This window comes from Rattus rattus, chromosome 2, assembly GCF_011064425.1.
Source record: "Rattus rattus isolate New Zealand chromosome 2, Rrattus_CSIRO_v1, whole genome shotgun sequence".
In the NCBI taxonomy this organism is placed as follows: Eukaryota; Metazoa; Chordata; class Mammalia; order Rodentia; family Muridae; genus Rattus; species Rattus rattus.
Window position 1 is genome coordinate 68,027,082 of NC_046155.1, and position 20,340 is coordinate 68,047,421.

General features: G+C 44.0%; 1 protein-coding gene across 1 annotated transcript in view; it reads right to left on the reverse strand.

Annotated features, from left to right (window-relative positions):
- Fank1 (fibronectin type III and ankyrin repeat domains 1) overlaps positions 1–20,340 on the reverse strand; it is a 106,661-nt gene that overhangs the window by 29,821 nt on the left and 56,500 nt on the right. Inside the window, exon 2 of the mRNA XM_032895049.1 lies at positions 7,267–7,444. Coding sequence (XP_032750940.1) covers positions 7,267–7,444 — 178 coding nt within the window. The remainder of the gene's footprint in view (positions 1–7,266; positions 7,445–20,340) is intronic.

Sequence of the window (20,340 nt, forward strand, 5' to 3'; positions counted from 1 at the left end):
ATTGGTAAAGATCTTTTCCCAATCTGTTGGTTGCCGTTTTGTCCTAACCACAGTGTCCTTTGCCTTACAGAAGCTTTGCAGTTTTATGAGATCCCATTTGTCGATTCTTGATCTTAGAGCATAAGCCATGGGTGTTTTGTTCAGGAATTTTTTCCAGTGCCCATGTGTTCCAAATGCTTCCCTAGTTTTTCTTCTATTAGTTTGAGGTATCTGGTTTGATGTGGAGGTCCTTGATCCACTTGGACTTAAGCTTTGTACAGGGTGATAAGCATGGATCGATCTGCATTCTTCTACATGTTGACCTCCAGTTGAACCAGCACCATTTGCTGAAAATGCTATCTTTTTCCATTGGATGGTTTTGGCTCCTTTTGTCAAAAAATCAAGTGCCCATAGGTGTGTGGGTTCATTTCTGGGTCTTCAATTCTGTTCCATTGGTCTATCTGTCTGTCTCTGTACCAATACCATGCAGTTTTTATCACTATTGCTCTGTAATACTGCTTGAGATCTGGGATAGTGATTCCCCTGAAGTCCTTTTTTTATTGTTGAGGATAGTTTTAGCTATCCTGGGTTTTTTGTTATTCCAGATGAATTTGCAAATTGTTCTGTCTAACTCTTTGAAGAATTGGATTGGTATTTTGATGGGGATTGCATTGAATCTGTAGATCGCTTTTTTGGTAGAATGGCCATTTTTTACTATATTAATCCTGCCAATCCATGAGCATGGGAGATCTTTCCATCTTCTGAGATCTTCTTCCATTTCTTTCTTCAGAGTCTTGAAGTTCTTATTGTACAGATCTTTCCCTTGCTTGGTTAAAGTCACCCCGAGGTACTTTATATTATTTGGGTCTATTATGAAGGGTGTCATTTCCCTAATTCCTTTCTAGGCCTGTTTATCTTTTGTGTAGAGGAAAGCTACAGATTTATTTGAGTTAAATTTATAAACAGCCACTTTGCTGAAGTTGTTTATCAGCTTTAGTAGTTCTCTGGTGGAATTTTTTTTGGGATCACTTAAATATACTATCATATCATCTGCAAATAGTGATATTTTTGACTTCTTCTTTTCCGATCTGTATCCCCTTGACCTCCTTTTTTGTTGTCTTATTGCTCTGGCTAGAACTTCAAGAACTATATTGAATAAGTAGGGAGAGAGTGGGCAGCCTTGTCTAGTCCCTGATTTTAGTGGGATTGCTTCAAGTTTCTCTCCATTTAGTTTAATGTTAGCAACTGGTTTGCTGTATATGGCTTTTTACTATGTTTAGGTATGGGCCTTGAATTCTATTCTTTCCAGGACTTTTATCATGAAGGGGTGTTGAATTTTGTCAAATGCTTTCTCAGCATCTAATGAAATGATCATGTGGTTTTGTTCTTTCAGTTTGTTTATATAATGGATCACGTTGATGGTTTTCCGTATATTGAACCATCCCTGCATGCCTGGGATGAAGCCTACTTGATCATGGTGGATGATTGTTTTGATGTGCTCTTGATTCGGTTTGCCAGAATTTTATTGAGTATTTTTGCATCGATATTCATAAGGGAAATTGGTCTGAAGTTCTCTTTCTTTGTTGGGTCTTTGTGTGGTTTAGGTATAAGAGTAATTGTGGCTTCATAGAAGGAATTCGGTAGTGCTCCATCTGTTTCAATTTTGTGGAATAGTTTGGATAATATTGGTACGAGGTCTTCTATGAAGGTCTGATAGAATTCTGCACTAAACCCGTCTGGACCTGGGCTCTTTTTGGTTGGGAGACCTTTAATGACTTCTTCTATTTCCTTAGGAGTTATGGGGTTGTTTAACTGGTTTATCTGTTCCTGATTTAACTTCGGTACCTGGTATCTGTCTAGGAAATTGTCCATTTCCTGCAGATTGTCAAGTTTTGTTGAATATAGGCTTTTATAGTAAGATCTGATGATTTTTTGAATTTCCTCTGAATCTGTAGTTATGTCTCCCTTTTCATTTCTGATTTTGTTAATTTGGACACACTCTCTGTGTCCTCTCGTTAGTCTGGCCAAGGGTTTATCTATCTTGTTGATTTTCTCAAAGAACCAACTTTTGGTTCTGTTGATTCTTTCTATGGTCCTTTTTGTTTCTACTTGGTTGATTTCGGCTCTGAGTTTGATTATTTCCTGCCTTCTACTCCTCCTGGGTGTATTTGCTTCTTTTTTTCTAGAGCTTTTAGGTGTGCTGTCAAGCTGCTGACATATGCTTTTTCCTGTTTCCTTCTGCAGGCACTCAGCGCTATGAGTTTTCCTCTTAGCGCAGCTTTCATTGTGTCCCATAAGTTTGGGTATGTTGTATCTTCATTTTCATTAAATTCTAAAAGTCTTTAATTTCTTTCTTTATTTCTTCCTTGACCAGGTTATCATTGAGTAGAGCATTGTTCAATTTCCACGATATGTGGGCATTCTTCCCTTATTGTTATTGAAGACCAGTTTTTGGCCGTGGTGGTCCGATAGCACGCATGGGATTATTTCTATCTTTCTGTACCTGTTGAGGCCGTTTTTTGACCAATTATATGGGTCAATTTTGGAGAAAGTACCATGAGGAGCTGAGAAGAACGTTATATCCTTTTTGCTTTTAGGGTAGAACGTTCTATAAATATCCGTTAAGTCCATTTGGCTCATGACTTCTCTTAGTCTGTCTCGTCTCTGTTTAATTTCTGTTTCCATGATCTGTCCATTGATGAGAGTGGGGTGTTGAAATCTCCTACTATTATTGTGTGAGGTGCAATGTGTGTTTTGAGCTTTAGTAAGGTTTCTTTTTTACGTATGTAGGTGCCCTTGTATTTGGGGCATAGATATTTAGGATTGAGAGTTCATCTTGGTGGATTTTTTCCTTTGATGAATATAAAGTGTCCTTCCTTATCTTTTTTGATGACTTTTAGTTGAAAATTGATTTTATCTGATATTAGAATGGCTACTCCAGCTTGCTTCTTCTGACCATTTGCTTGGAAAGTCGTTTTCCAGCCTTTCACTCTGAGGTAGTGTCTGTCTTTGTCTCTGAGGTGTGTTTCCTGTAGGCAGCAGAATGCAGGGTCCTCGTTGCGTATCCAGTTTGTTAATCTATGTCTTTTTATTGGGGAGTTGAGGCCATTGATGTTGAGAGATATTAAGGAATAGTGATTATTGCTTCCGGTTGTATTCATATTTGGATGTGAGGTTATGTTTGTGTGCTTTTCTTCTCTTTTGTTTTGTTGCCAAGACGATTAGTTTCTTGCTTCTTCTAGGGTATAGCTTGCCTCCTTATGTTGGGCTTTACCATTTATTATCCTTTGTAGTGCTGGATTTGTAGAAAGATATTGTGTAAATTTGGTTTTGTCATGGAATATCTTGGTTTCTCCATCTATGTTGATTGAGAGTTTTGCAGGATACAGTAACCTGGGCTGGCATTTGTGTTCTCTTAGGGTCTGTATGACATCAGTCCAGGATCTTCTGGCCTTCATAGTTTCTGGCGAAAAGTCTGGTGTGATTCTGATAGGTCTGCCTTTATATGTTACTTGACCTTTTTCCCTTACTGCTTTTAATATTCTTTCTTTATTTTGTGCGTTTGGTGTTTTGACTATTATGTGACGGGAGGTGTTTCTTTTCTGGTCCAATCTATTTGGAGTTCTGTAGGCTTCTTGTATACCTATGGGTATCTCTTTTTTTAGGTTAGGGAAGTTTTCTTCTATTATTTTGTGAAGATATTTACTGGTCCTTTGAGCTGGGAGTCTTCACTCTCTTCTATACCTATTATCCTTAGGTTTGATCTTCTCATTGAGTCCTGGATTTCCTGTATGTTTTGGACCAGTAGCTTTTTCCGCTTTACATTATCTTTGACAGTTGAGTCAATGATTTCTATGGAATCTTCTGCTCCTGAGATTCTCTCTTCCATCTCTTGTATTCTGTTGGTGAAGCTTGTATCTATAGCTCCTTGTCTCTTCTTTTGGTTTTCTATATCCAGGGTTGTTTCCATGTGTTCTTTCTTGATTGCTTCTATTTCCATTTTTAATTCCTTCAACTGTTTGATTGTGTTTTCCTGGAATTCTTTCAGGGATTTTTGTGACTCCTCTCTATGGGCTTCTACTTGTTTATTTATGTTTTCCTGGAATTCTTTAGGATTTTTGTGACTCCTCTATGGGCTTCTACTTGTTTATTTATATTTTCCTGGAATTCTTTTAGGAATTTTTGTGATTCCTCTCTGTAGGCTTCTACTTGTTTATTTATGTTTTCCTGTGTTTCTCTAAGGGAGTTCTTCATGTCTTTCTTGAAGTCCTCCAACATCATGATCAAATATGATTTTGAAACTAGATCTTGCTTTTCTGGTGTGTTTGGATATCCCGTGTTTGCTTTGGTGGGAGAATTGGGCTCCGATGATGCCATGTAGTCTTGGTTTCTGTTGCTTGGGTTCCTGCGCTTGCCTCTCGCCATCAGATTATCTCTAGTGTTACTTTGTTCTGCTATTTCTGACAGTGGCTAGACTGTCTTATAAGCCTGTGTTTCAGGAGTGCTGTAGACCTGTTTTCCTGTTTTCTTTCAGCCAGTTATGGGGACAGAGTGTTCTGTTTTCGGGCGCGTAGTTTTTCTTCTCTACAGGTCTTCAGCTGTTTCTGTGACCGTGTGTCTTGAGTTCACCAGGCAAGTCGTTTGTAGCAGAAAAGTTTGTCTTACCTGTGGTCCCCAGGCTCAAGTTTGCTAGCGGGGTGTTGCCTATGAGCTCTCCACGGCCTCAGCAGCCAGGAAGATCTGCGCCGCCCCTTCCGGGAGGTTCCGTCCCCCAGGGTTCCAGATAGCTTTTGTTTTCCTCTGGGGTCAGTACTGTGTGCAGCGTGCAGTCTCTTCTGGTTTCCCAGGCGTGTCCGCCTCTATGAAGGTTTAGCTCTCCCTCCCACGGGATTTGGGTGCAGAGAACTGTTTATCAGGTCGGTCCCTTCAGGTGGGTGTCTCAGACGCAGATGGATCTGCTGCCCCTGGGCCCTCCTCTCACGGTGCCCAGAGGCCGTATACAGTTCCTCCTGGGCCAGGGATGTGGGCAGGGGTGGGCAGCGTTGGTGGTCTCCTCCGCTCTGCTGCCTCAGGAGTGCCCGCCCGACCAGGCGGCCAGAACTCCCCTCCGGGGGGCCTGGGAGCAGAGAGCTGCTGAAGGCAGGGATCCTCCGCTGGTCCGGGACTCTGGCCAAACACCGGAAGTGTCCGGCCCCAGAGCCACAATACATTTTTTAAAGATTTGTTTATTTATTATATGTAAGTACACTGTCGCTGTCTTCAGACACACCAGAAGAGGGCGTCAGATCTCACTACAGATGGTTGTGAGCCACCATGTGGTTGCTGGGATTTGAACTCGGGACCTCTGGAAGAGCAGTCAGTGCTCTTAACCGCTGAGCCATCTCTCTAGCCCCAAAATACATTTTATATTATGTATATATGCATTTAGAAGGAAATTGACTTCATAATAGACCATGTGACATGATTTTTAAAAACCATGGCTATTTTCTGTCAATTTGACGTAAGCTCAAGTCAGTTGAGAACATGTTTGACCAGATATCCTACGGGAAAGTCTATGGGGCATTTTGTTTGTTTGGTTTTGGTTTGGTTTGGTTTGGTTTTTTGATCAATGATTGATATAGAAGAGCCCATGCCCACTGTGGGCGGTGCTAGTCCTAGGTAGGTGGTCCTGAGAGTGTAAGAAAGCAAGAAGAGCAAGCATGAGGAGCGAGCCTGTAAGCAGCACCCCTCCCCCTCCATGACCTCTGCAACAGCTCCTGCCTCCAGGTTCCTGCTCTGACTTCCCCCATGATGGACTGTGGTGTGGAACTGTGAGCTGAAGTAAACCTCTTCCTCCCCAAGTTGCTTTTGACCATGGTGTTTATCACAATAGAAACCTAACTGAGTCAGGGATTCAGGGTCCAAAATTATTTTCATATGGTAACTATATTTCAGATGCTATTTTTGTTTGAATGCAGAGAAATGCCTCTCAAATATCAGGATGTTACCACTTAGGTAACAACTAAAGGGCGGAGTGGAGGAAGAATAACACTGGGAAGGGAAGAAGGGGACAGTGTGACATGAGACCAGATACACATCATCACCATCCAGGCTGTCCCCACGTCCCCACATCAGCACTTGGGTGTAATGCCTCCAGAGGAAAGGACAGACAAGCATCCTAGATCCTGACCGCGTCATTGCCGGTGTCTGCCTGTGACTTACTGCACTACTGTGTCCCGGGCACCAGTGAACAGTAGGGGAGGCTCTGCTGTGCCAATCCTTGTGGCACCTACAGTGAAGGCTAAGCGAGGCCACACTGCAAAGAGCTGAGCAGCCAAGGGAAGTTAAGGCAGTGCTAACATGAAGACAAGGAGTCCCCTTCTGTGGCACTTTGTTTGTGTAAAAGCCATAACTCTGCAAGGGCCTGCAGCCTGCCAGCAGTGGTCTAGGAACTGGGACAGAATACTGCACAAGTCAGAAGTCTGGCCCATCTCCCATTGTGCCTAAATACTGGTGGGGAGAGCCAATAGAACAAGCCACCACATGGGAGGGCCCCAGCGTGGCACTTGTGAGCGCCTCAATGGGGATCTGAGGTAAGGCTGCAGGCAGGGCGTGAGGGCTGGCAAACTTTGTGGCCTTTGGAGCAAGAAGGGAATATGGAGGAGGGAACTTCACTTAGGGTTCATATCCTGGGAAGGATGTGGCCAATTAAATCAGAAGAAAATGCTCAAGAGACTAACAAGCAAGGCCCTGATATGAGGCACACCCAGCCTCCAGGCTGAAATGGAGGCCATTCTGGGTAGAAAGAGTTGAGAAGAGGACAGCCAGGTCAGACGAGATTAGAGCAGTCAGCTGGTGGGGACTAGAGGTGCTTCACCTGGCATCCACACACAGAACAGCCCGATGGGAACCACAGCTCACATCAACCTGCTACCTTGTCTTTCCAGCTCTGCATTGTTGCCATAAGCAAATACACTAGCCTACTTCTGGAGTCAAAGAAGCTCTCAGTTATAGGGGTTCGTTCCCACTATCCCCAACATTGCACAAACGTGAGTGCCACACATGTAATCACAGCACTCACAAGGTGGAGGTAGGAGAACCAGGTCAAGGTCACCTTCAGCTCCACGGTGAGTTTGAGGACAACTATGGGCTGCATGATACCCTGTAAAGTGTGTCCCACTAATGCTCATACCAAGAGTCCATGGATTCAGCCCTTAATCTCAGAGGTGCCAGAGGGTTCTTGGTGACCTAGGAGACCATTCTACAGTGAAGAAAGAAAGAGGTGTGAGCAGCTGCGCCTGCACCTACGTGTAAATGACACCGTAGTTGTGCATCTTGGGGTCCTCCTCTTCAATGGAGAACCTAAGCCACTGCTCCTGTGGTCCTTGCCGTTTCTCTCTCTTTTCCAGATCCCAGTACAGTTCGATGCTATGATGAGTCACTTTGCCCACAACAGGAGGATGGGGCCTTAAGAGTGGCACGATTTCTGAAAAAAGAAATATGGGGTTCAGGGCCCTATTTCCAGAAGGTCAGAGCTGCCAGTAACCCAGCTGACTCCCGCACATTGAACACTCAGGTAAAGGTGAACAGCTGCACGTAAGCGCCTTGACACTCCTGAAGGCAACTAAACTGGTCTACTGCTACTACGATTCACCATGACCCTTCCAGAAGGCAGGTTACTGTGGCCCAGCAAATAGTTGAATCTTTAAGAATGAGACTCCATGAGCTGCTATCATCCTTTGGTGAACTGGGTCACAGAGAGAGCCAAGATATGAACACCATATTTGGTCTAATATTTTATTTATACCAGACAACAAAGGCTTGATGTGTATTCCATATGATTAGCACTATTTAAACAAGAACAGGCTAGTCGTGACCCAGGTAAAAGAAAAGCTGTGTGACAAACCGAGCAAGCAAATAGCCAAGAGGACATGGAATAACATCCCACAACCTGATGTTCACAGAGATGAGCAGCAACGAGCTCTCACTCCGAGTCCAGTCAGACACTGAGGAGACCTCGTTTTGATTACAAGTGACACTATCAGGAGAAGACACACTCAGCCATTGGCTGTGGAGAAGTAGGAACCAAAGCCTTGCCAGAGAGCACTATGGAAGCATATGGGAAGAGAAACGTGGCCAGTGGAGATGTAGCTTGGAGGGCAGAGCGCCTGCCTGGTGTGCATAGAGCCCAGGGCTCCATCCCCAACATTGCCCAAACTTGAGTGCCACACATGTAATCACAGCACTCATGAGGTGGAGGCAGGAGAGCCAGGTCAAGGTCACCTTCAGCTCCACGGTGAGTTTGAGGACAACTATGGGCTGCATGATGTAAATGTGTGTAAAATGTAAAATGTGTGTCCCACTCACTAGGTCACTCATCGTAGTGATCTCTGCCTCAGTGATGAAGACAAAGACATGAGGACAAGAACTGCATCATAGCAGAGCAGTTTTCATGAGGAAAGGGGAGCCATTGGTAAGGGAATGGATGGACGATTTGCCAGGTCTACAACATTAAATTCAGCCTTTAGAATGGATGGTTTTGCCAGGCATGATAACACTCACTTTTAATTCCAGCACTGAGAGACAGAGACACATGTGGATCTCTGTGGTTTGAGACCAGCCTGGTCTACATAGCAAGTTCCAGGACAGCGGGGGCTATGTAGAAAGAACCTGTCTCAAATACACACAGATAAAATAAAATGAATGATTTCCATGCTAGATGTTTTGAGAGGGTTTCTATACAATTCTATCAGGTCAGAAATAAAGAAACACTGAGTTTTAAAAGCCTAAGGAACCCTATAGGGCATAAACCACGTCATCACCACACGGTGGTTACTTGTTGGTTGCTGTTTCATTGTGCTCATTTGTTTGTCTTGCTTTGTTCTGCTTTTGTCCTTGTCTGCCTACTGTACTTTGTGTCTCCTCAGATTTACCATCTCTGAATCCCTGGTTTAAGCACCTCTGTGCCTTGTAACTACGGTACACATCCCTGGTGTGTTGGTCAGTTATTCCACAAGAAATGATTGTGTATTTTTCCTTTGCCAACATTCCACACATCTGGCCAGCTGCTCTCTCAACACACCACACCTCCTGCAGTATGGCTCCATAGAAGGCAGACCTGCTCTTGTCGTGCCCATGCTAGGACACTAAGTCACACTGCTGACACTATCATATGAAGGGTCATCTCTGGAAGACAGTGACTTGAAGACACAGAAGAGAGCAACCTGGGAGGTCCCACTTTCTAACTTTATTTTCCAAATATTTATATATTTGGAAAGCACAACAAACTGGCTCAGGGTAGTTTATGTATATGCTCTGAAACACTCAAAAACTCACTTCAATATGTGTTTTGTGCAAATTAAGTAACATTATTTATAAATGATAACATCTCTCGGACAGTGGCATGGTTTCCCAGAGGAACAAGCAAGTTTTTAGACCATCAACAGGAAGTTGTAGCAAGCAGCCGCAGTGTATATCACTAATGAGCACATGCTATTGAGTCGACCAAGCGAGGCTGGAGAGATGGCTCAGCTGTCAAGAGCACTGGCTGCTCTTTCCAGAGAACCTGAGTTTGATTCCAAGCACCCACAACCTTCTGTAATTCCAGTTCCTAGGAGATATGATGCCCTCTTCTGGCCTCCTTAGGTACTGCACAAACATAGCGATATATGCAGGCAAAACATGCCATCTACTAAAAATATAAATAATAATTTAAAAATATTGAAAGAAGTAGGTCCGCCACCTGGATATACATGAAGGGACAGAGGCAAGGTGAGGGCAGGAAGTGGTCTCTTTTGCACTACTGTGAGATTTGTTTAGGAAAAGAACTTCAGATGTGCACAGCAAGATAGTCACATATGTTCAGAGGCATTACTGCCTGTAATCTCTTGAATGTGCACACCTGGGAGAAACTGAGGGGCCACATTGGTCTGCCAGCTTAGGCCATTGTCCTCTGTCCTGGTCCTGTGTGGACATGTGTATACATACATGTTTGACCCAGAAGACCACTGCTAGCCAAGCTAACCCAACCATCAATGCATTACCCACTGTATTTTTGCTTTCACACTAAACTTATTTAGCAAGATGCACCATCCCATGACCTGCCTGAGATATATGTCCTATCCCAGCCTTTTTGTATCCCTCTTCTAGGCCCCTTTTCAGGTAGACACCCAGGTCTCACACTGCTAACACCATACAACCCCATCAAGAGTCCCTGTCATGACCCCGATCTCTAACTGGGGAGCCTAGCCCGCTGCCAACTCCACCCGCCATCGCCAGCAAAACTTACCAAGCGCCTACTCACAGGCACTGTTAAATCCAGCCAGGAGCTAGGAGGGCTTAAAACAAAAGAAAGGTATAAAGTAGAGATTTTTACTGTCTCCACCAACAGCAATCTAAAGCACAGAGAAGCTAAATAACCAGGCAAGGTCACACAGTGTTGAAACACAGACGCTCTGGCTCTAACCCTCTTCATAATGCAGGAGTAAAATTCAGCCCTGGGATGAGAAATCTGTTTACTGACTCCTCTAGATTTCCTAAAATCATTCATTTATGACCAGGTTTAACTCATGAACTAACTAACTTGAACCCCAATGGAATTTGAAGATATTCAAGAAAAGTTGGCCAAAGAGAAAAGAGGCAAGGGAGGCCAAGCAGGTGGTTGAATAAACTACAGGATACACGGGAGGAGGAGTGCAGGCCGATCCTCAGCACCCAGCAGGGCAGCAGCCGGACTATAGGAAATTAGTTCAAGAAAAGGAGATGGACTATGCCATGAACAAGCTATGTCAGAAACACAGACATGTTCTCCTCTTTCCACATTAGTGTGTTAAACAACAAATCCTGATCTCCATGGCTTTAACACACACCAAATGCCGCTGGTTTCACTCAGTGATCACGACCTCCAGCAATCCTACGTCCTTTACTTCCAGCTAAACAGCTAAGGGCTCTCAAGTTGCACATTACATTTCATATGTGGTTTATAAACTATTAGGACCCGAGCCTGGGACAAATGGCTGAACTACCTATTTGTCCAGCCAGCCTCTCTCAGCATCAACTGGACCTATAACAGAGTCATTCTGGCTGGTGTACCCCACCCTCTACCCTAACCTGTCCAGCTCAGGGGCTAGACTATTCTTTCCCAGCTGTTCTCCCCAATATGACCTCAGCCATTTTGGCCTCTTCGTTTCCTGTGCTCTTGGTGTCCTGCCCACCCTTCCTCACATGGCACAGTTCAGTTCGCTGGTCATGTTTAGTCTGGACTCTCCCAGACACTTCTGCCTGTGTTCTCCCTTACATTTACAATAAAAACCTCAACGCCTTAGGAACAGTCATGGCCTCCATTCATTCACTCACTCATTCATTCATTTGTTCATTCATTCATTCAGTTAGTTATGTTTTCATTCATGAATGACTTAAGAAATGGAAAGAGGCTGCAGTCAAGAAAGGCTGCCCTAAAAATAGAAGCAGAGAGAGTACAGGGCACAGGGCAAAGCTCTGTGAGAAGCTTTGTCAACACAGCTGTTTCAGAGGTAGAGCTGTCAAATGCAGATTCAGGAGTGGGCAGTTCCATTATTCAAGTGGACCTGGTGTCACTATACGGAGAAGTGCTCTTGAGCAGGAGCCCAGGGACAGAGGCAGGAGTTCCTTGCCGTGGCAGGTTTCCTGGATGAAACCCATGAGGTGACAGGGCAGATGCTGCCATATCTCAGTGTCAACCACCTTTAGTTCCAGGATGTGGACAAGTCCCTCCACTTGAAAATTTGCCCAGCTAAGTCTGAGACCAAAGCTAGAAGTGCAAGTATCAATACATCCATGACTACAGCCGTGTGTCTCTGCCTTGAGGGCTAATCCACTGGCTGGGCGAAGGTTCCACCTCTTTCCATGGCAAGTATAGTAATGGCCTGGGCCAGGGCCAGGGCCTTGGGAGAGCTATGATTTCAGATACTAAGAACCCAGCCCTAATGCCGCGGCTGACCTTGATCTGTGGCACGTTAGAGATATCCTGTGTTCCCTTTGTGTAACACTGCTTGATTAGCTTCCTGCTAACTTTTTCTATTGTATAAAAGTTTCCTGTTGACTCTCTGCCATTTCCCTGGGCAAACTGTATATAAGATGCTGGCTTAGTAATATTCCTTGACATAAAGTCATAGCTGCTGCGAGACCTTCTGACCCCAGTTTTCCTATCTTCCTTATCTTATCTGCTGGTCCTCTCTCCCAGGAACCTGTCCCTGAAGAATGGCCTACTTCTCCCTCTCACCTTCATGCTGTCTTCACTTTGTTTTATAACCCACTAAGTGCAGTTAGTGCTGCCTGCATACCCATGGGTGCTGGACCGTCTACCGGAGCATGGACAGCCTACCATCGGCGGCAGCACTGGAAACGACTCCCTGGAAGCTCTCACTTGGCAATAGCTCTTCAGCTAGGAGTGGGGCTTCATGAGCTCACGCCTCCAGCCATTCGAGAATGTTGGCTGGTTGGTCTGGCAAGAGACTTTTGCAGATAGTGCTGCTGTGGGTTCGTGGATTGGTTGCCACATCGTATGCAAAGGGTAGCAGTTCATAGCTTTTCCCATCATTCTTACATTCTTTCCACCCTTTCCTGGGGAATGTGCTCTGAGCCTTGAGGGATCAAAAACTAACATTTAAAAAACTCAAATACTGACCAGCCCACTTTTGTTGAGCCAAACTATTTGTATTCAAACTTGTGTTACCCTTTTATTACCAGAAATGCTCTTGTAGGAAGTGTTTTATAAACTCTAACTTTTGCAGAGCAAATGCACCAACAACATACACACACACACACACACACACACACACACACACACACACACATATATATATATACACAACCTGGATGCTTCATTCTTTCATTCATTTACTTAGGGTCTTGTGCATCCCTGGCTGCCCTCAAACTAGCTTTGTGGTTGAAGATGACCCCGAACTTCTAACCCTCCCACCTCTACCTTCCAGTACTAATACAGCTTGTACCATCCAGCCCAGCTCATTTGGTGTTAGGGGTGGAGTGCAAGAATTCTGCAACAGAGGGGCTGGAAAGGTGGCTCAGAGGATGGAGGCAGGCAGAGATGTTGAGGGGACCCAAATTTGGTTCTGAGTCCCTCTACTTCGTGGCTTGCAACTGTCTCTATCTACAACTACAGAGAGATCCATAGCCTGCTTTTGGCCCCTGTGGGCACCACACACACATGTGGCAGACATGTGGATACACACAAACACACAATTGAATATCATTAAAAAAACAAATAATAAAAGAGTTTAACAACTGAACTACAGCCTTCGATCTCAGTGCCCTGTTTTTATGTAGAATGCTTTGGTGTAAGCATTGGATCTTTGAAATGTGCTTGTTGTTTGTTTCATATTTGATAACCAGACTCAAAGTCCTATCTCACAAATTTGGGCTTAAAGTTTTTCTAAAACTTCCAAGATTAAAAGCAACACACATGCAATTCCTATGGTTCCTTTATACAATCGGTGGGATTCTCCAACTTTTCTTAAAAGTCTTCCAAAAACTAAAAGGATGAAATCACAAACCATATGTCCCTCAAAAGGACAATTGTGACTGATGCGTGCCGTGTGCCATGAATGGTCTCTGTAATAAAAACACACCTGAAAACAGGACAAGTAAAACAATCTTATGTCTCTGGCGCCATTTGCCAAGTGATAACTAGTGAATATGAAATCATGACGCTCCATTCACTGTCCCCAGGCAGTCCTGTGATCACTCGGAAGAGGCCAGGAGACCTCACTCTGAGCCACGAGAATCCCAGGATAAAAACTTACAAACTGCAGCCCAAACATAGAAAAGGGCGGCTTAAGCAAACCACTCTGCAGCACCGGGCCTTTACTTCCTGAGGTTTTACAGGGACTTGTTAGTGTGTAGTTAAGATAACAGAAATGTGCCAATCACAAGAGAGGAGTCAAGGTAACTGAGCGACTATCAGGCCTAAAGCATCCTCACGACAATCTGCAGGCCACAGTTCAAAGATACAGTTAGAGCTGAGTGTCCAAACTCTGAAATTGATCTTCATGGTTAGGGCCACCAAAAATGGGGCATTATAAAGATTTATAAAAGGGGGGGAGCCCATTTGTCATATAGATACATACACCATGAAGCATAAATGTCACCTAACTTTTCTCCAGATAATACACCTGACTACACAAGAACCCTCTCTCACTGGCAAGGGACATCTGTGACCTGGCCTCAGGATGCCAGCCCCCTGAGGGAAGGTTACATGAACAGTGTGACAATTCCTCATGACATTGTCATGCAACTATAGCAACTGTTAATCAGAAACATTCAAAATCAACACACTATAGGGGTCACTAACATTCCCACAGGTTGGATCTTTTAATTTTTATTAGATTTACTCTTTTTATTTAATGTGTGAGCATGTTGCCTATATTATAAACATGCACCACGTATGTGCTTGGCGACTGCAGAAGTCAGAAAAGGGACTAGGATCCCCTCAGACTGAAGTTACAGATGGTTATCACCACCATGTGGGTGCTGCAGATTGAATCCAGGTCCTCTGCAAGGGCGACAAGTGCTCTAACCCCTTAGCCATCTCTCCAGCCCCACAACTGCATCTTAAAAGCATCACAAATGTTTGCAGGAGTTTGAAGGATAAAAGTGTAGCTCACGTGTCAGAACAGTCATGTGGGGATAATGGCTTCTCGTTTTCCTTAAAAATAGGACAGATAAAGTAAGTTTAATTCCACCAAGCCTTCCACTGGAGTTTTATACAGTGGGGTTCCATAATGTCTGAACACATGAGAGGACTAATATGCAAGTAGGCGGTGGAGAAACTTTTCTGCTAGAATAGCAGAATCCGCAGGTGGCGTGCACACACCGTCGACCTGAGGCTGCTCAGTATGTCTAATCTGTTCTTATTTTCATCCCAAGTGCCCTTAGCTTTTTATTTAAAAAGGAAGAAAGGAAGGAAGGAAGGAAGGAAGGAAGGAAGGAAGGAAGGAAGGAAGGAAGGAAGGAGGAAAGGAAGGAAGGAAGGAAGGAAAAAAGGAAAAGAAAGGAAAGGGAAGGGAAGGGAAGGGAAGGGAAGGGAAGGGAAGGGAAGGGAAGGGAAGGAAAGGGAAGGGAAGGAAATGAAGAGGGCATTTCTACAAGCCCTGGCTGTCCTAGAACTCAGTTCATAGACCAGGTTAGCCTTGACTTCCCAGAGACATATACACCTACTCATGCCTCCTGACTATGGAAATTAAAGGTGTGCCCACTACAGCAGGTGCTCTTGGCTTTAGCATTAGGAAGTGTGGCTCTTTGCTGACCCTGCGTGGGTGTACCTCACCCGGAAGCTAAGATGGGTAAGAATACTGCCTCTGTCTTAGGCACTTATGGTTTGGACAGGATGCTTCAGAGAAGCGTGGCAGTGGATCACAGGCATGGCAGTCAGAGAGGGGGGCTGTGCTACACTGAATGAGGAAGTCCTCCACAGTCTGGGGCATTTGAACACTTGGTCCACATTTGGTGGAATGTGGAGGTTTAGGAGTTCAGCCTTGCTGGAGGAGGTGTGTCACTGTGGGAAGACTTTGGGATGAAAAGCCTCAAGCCTCAAGCCACTTTGCATTTTCTCTTTTGCTTTCTTTTTAAATAGCATTAGTTGGGGAGGTAGGGCACCCATGTGTTATGGCACATGTGTAGAGGCCAGAAAAACTTCTGGGACCTGGCCCCTGCCTTCCACCTTGTTGAGCAGTCTCTCATTTCTCTGGCCTCTCTCCAGCCTAGCTGGCCTGAGAGCTTCCAGCCTAGCCTCCTGCCTCTGCCTCGCATCTTGATAAAGGTGCTGGGGTTACTGTTACATGCCACGGTGACGCCACTGCATCTGGCTTTTCACACGGGTTCTGGAGATTGAACTCAGACTGTGGCAAGCATGTTTGCCAGCTAAGCCAGCTCTCTGGTCCTCTCTTCTTAATGTCATTATGTGGTGGGCCTCTGTGGAGTACTGAGAACGAGGCAGATGACATGGTCAGCTCCAGCCTTTATGAAAGTTATCACCGTGTGGCCAATGGTGTGAAAGGAAAGAGACAAGATGTGTGAATTCACACCTCAAGAAAAAGCCCAAAGAGAACAATGAAGACATCATATCATGAATAAGGACTATTCTTCCATTTCTGCTGGTAGTAATGCACTCTGGAAACTTGCCCAGTGAAGATTAAACAAAAAACAAATCCCATCATTGTACCAGCAACAGAATAGTCCAGCTAAGTGCTCTGGAGAAAGGTTCACCTACCCTCCTCCTCCGCTTCCTCCTCCTCATCATCATCACCATTATCTTCACCAGGCCAGTTTAAAATCAACCTCCAAAGTCACTAGAGACTCTAGGGCAGTGGTTCTCAATCTTCCTAATGCTGTGACCCAATCATAAAATTATTTTATTGCTCCTTTATAACTGTAATTTGCTACTGTTGTGAATTGTAATATAAATATCTGATATGCAGGATATCTGAGATGCAACCCTCAAAGGAGCCAATACCACTGTTCTAGAGAAATGAGAACTCATGTGGCTGCCTTCGTATCAGCCTGTATCATTTCCCTGACTCTTCCAAAAGGAGCTCCTTTGGTGACTCCTGCTTCTTACAGCTTGCTACAAACATTCGCAATAAAAACAAAAGGATAAACAGAAGTGTTGGATGAAGTTACCACATAAGAACAAATTCTGTACCTGTACAATAATCTCCCCAAGCGCACTCATTCTAAGCAGGTTATGGGGTAGATGCAGAAAAATGAACAACCTTTCACAGTCAGTACAGAAAGAACCAAGATCATAAATTAGGCATTAATTATCAACAGTGGCCATGGTTCTTTGCATCCGTCAGAACAATGTCCTGCATAAGAAATCCCCTGCTCCTACTGCGGCAACACCGTCATATTTATCTGCTGCTTGGCTCTAGGTAAGTCTTCCACAGCCAAGATTCATGTCCACACTCTTCGTGGCAGGCAGTAACTACACCTGCTCTGCAGACAGAAGCCAAAGGCAGCCACTAGATCATTCCAGAAAGCCTCCCCACCATGTATAAAACTGCTGGAAAACAGATTTACTTCCCTCCTCTGCACGGGTTACAAGTGTACAGCTTTGATCTCAGCTCAGCTATGAATAAATCTTTTTTAATCTCCCCACCAGGTATTGCTTCCCTCTCCCACCCATTCCAACCTCCATCCTCAACTCCTCCCACTGTTTCTCTCCTATAACATCCTCCCCTCTCCATCCAAATGTCCTTAAAATGTGCAGGACACTTCTCCTTGGGACGCTCTTGGAATCAGTCATTTGGTGCGTATTACATACTGCAGCATGTAATCACATGCCCCCTTTCAAAGCTCAAATGGCAGACTAGTCTTACAAACATAAGCTGGCATGTGAGACAGGGGATAAACCCTCACTCAGCTAGGAAGGCAACTGCTGCCAGGCACTGAGTGGACTTCTAGAGAGCATGCTTTGTGACTTTTCTTTAAAAAAAAAATTAAAGCTTTAAAAAAAAAATAGCTCTTTCTTATTTAGCACTTTCCCCGCCAACCCCCCACAAAGGTAATACTGTCATCTTCTTTTCTGGTATGAAAACAATCGCCACCACTGTTTTTTAAAAGAGAAAAAAATCAAGCGATATAGTGTTTGTTTCATTTTGGATTTTGAGACAGGGTCTTGCTAAGGAGCCCAGGATGATCTTGATCTTGGAATCCTCCTGCCTCTGCCTCCTGAGTGCTAGGATTCTAGCAAGATATTATGAAGAGATTAAGAGTTTTCTCATGCCTGATCACGTGCCTACCCAGGGATGAGCACCAGCAATAACCCAGGAGAAATCCATTCAAGGAGTTACTTAGTGTGGACATTTCACAGAGGCGCTGCTTTGCAACATCTTTTTAGATTAATGGACTACCAGTGTACACTTGAATAAGAGGCCGTGCAGCTTCAACTCAATCTTTAGAAATAAATTCTCCGGAGACACCGCCGGAACCTGAAGGGACAGACCGGATAAACAGTTCTCTGCACCCAAATACCATGGGAGGGAGAGCTAAACCTTCAGAGAGGCAGACACGCCTGGGAAACCAGAAGAGACTGCACTCTGCACACATCACTGACGCCAGAGGAAAACACCAAACGCCATCTGGAACCCTGGTGCACGGAGGCTCCCGGAAAGGGCGACACAGATCTTCCTGGTTGCTGCCCCCGCGGAGAGCTCGTAAGCAACACCCCACGAGCAAACTTGAGCCTCGGGACCACAGGTAAGACCAACTTTTCTGCTGCAAGTGACCTGCCTGGTGAACTCAAGACACAGGCCCACAGGAACAGCTGAAGACCTGTAGATAGGAAAAACTACACGCCCGAAAGCAGAACACTCTGTCCCCATAATTGGCTGAAAGAAAACAGGAAAACAGGTCTACAGCACTCCTGACACACAGGCTTATAGGACAGTCTAGCCACTGTCAGAAATAGCAGAACAAAGTAACACTAGAGATAATCTGATGGCAAGAGGCAAGCGCAGGAACCCAAGCAACAGAAACCAAGACTACATGGTATCATCGGAGCCCAATTCTCCCACCAAAGCAAACATGGAATATCCAAACACACCAGAAAAGCAATATCTAGTTTCAAAATCATATTTGATCATGATGCTGGAGGACTTCAAGAAAGACATGAAGAACTCCCTTAGAGAACAAGTAGAAGCCTACAGAGAGGAATCACAAAAATCCCTGAAAGAATTCCAGGAAATCATAAATAAACAAGTAGAAGCCCATAGAGAGGAGTCACAAAAATCCCTGAAAGAATTCCAGGAAAACACAATCAAACAGTTGAAGGAATTAAAAATGGAAATAGAAGCAATCAAGAAAGAACACATGGAAACAACCCTGGATATAGAAAACCAAAAGAAGAGACAAGGAGCTGTAGATACGAGCTTCACCAACAGAATACAAGAGATGGAAGAGAGAATCTCAGGAGCAGAAGATTCCATAGAAATCATTGACTCAACCGTCAAAGATAATGTAAAGCGGAAAAAGCTACTGGTCCAAAACATACAGGAAATCCAGGACTCAATGAGAAGATCAAACCTAAGGATAATAGGTATAGAAGAGAGTGAAGACTCCCAGCTCAAAGGACCAGTAAATATCTTCAACAAAATCATAGAAGAAAACTTCCCTAACCTAAAAAAAGAGATACCCATAGGCATACAAGAAGCCTACAGAACTCCAAATAGATTGGACCAGAAAAGAAACACCTCCGTCACATAATAGTCAAAACACCAAACGCACAAAATAAAGAAAAGAATATTAAAAAGCAGTAAGGGAAAAAGGTCAAGTAACATATAAAGGCAGACCTATCAGAATTACACCAGACTTTTAAGCCAGAAACTATGAAACCCAGAAGATCCCGGACAGATGTCATACAGACCCTAAGAGAATGCAAATGCCAGCCCAGGTTACTGTATCCTGCAAAACTCTCAATTAACATAGATATCTTGGAGAAACCAAGATATTCCATGACAAAACCAGATTTACACAATATCTTTCTACAAATCCAGCACTACAAAGGATAATAAATGGTAAAGCCCAACATAAGGAGGCAAGCTATACCCTAGAAGAAGCAAGAAACTAATCGTCTTAGCAACAAAACAAAGAGAAGAAAAGCACACAAACATAACCTCACATCCAAATATGAATATAACAGGAAGCAATAATCACTATTCCTTAATATCTCTCAACATCAACGGCCTCAACTCCCCCAATAAAAAGACATAGATTAACAAACTGGATATGCAACGAGGACCCTGCATTCTGCTGCCTACAGGAAACACACCTCAGGACAAAGACAGACACTACCCCAGAGTGAAAGGCTGGAAAACAACTTTCCAAGCAAATGGTCAGAAGAAGCAAGCTGGAGTAGCCATTCTAATATCAAATAAAATCAATTTTCAATTAAAATTCATCAAAAAAGATAAGGAAGGACACTTCATATTCATCAAAGGAAAAATCCACCAAGATGAACACTCAATCCTAAATATCTATGCCCCAAATACAAGGGCACCTACATACGTAAAAGAAACCTTACTAAAGCTCAAAACACACATTGCACCTCACACAATAATAGTAGGAGATTTCAACACCCCACTCTCATCAATGGACAGATCATGGAAACAGAAATTAAACAGAGACATAGACAGACTAAGAGAAGTCATGAGCCAAATGGACTTAATGGATATTTATAGAACATTCTATCCTAAAGCAAAAGGATAGACCTTCTTCTCAGCTCCTCATGGTACTTTCTCCAAAATTGACCATATAATTGGTCAAAAAACAGGCCTCAACAGGTACAGAAAGATAGAAATAATCCCATGCGTGCTATCGGACCACCACGGC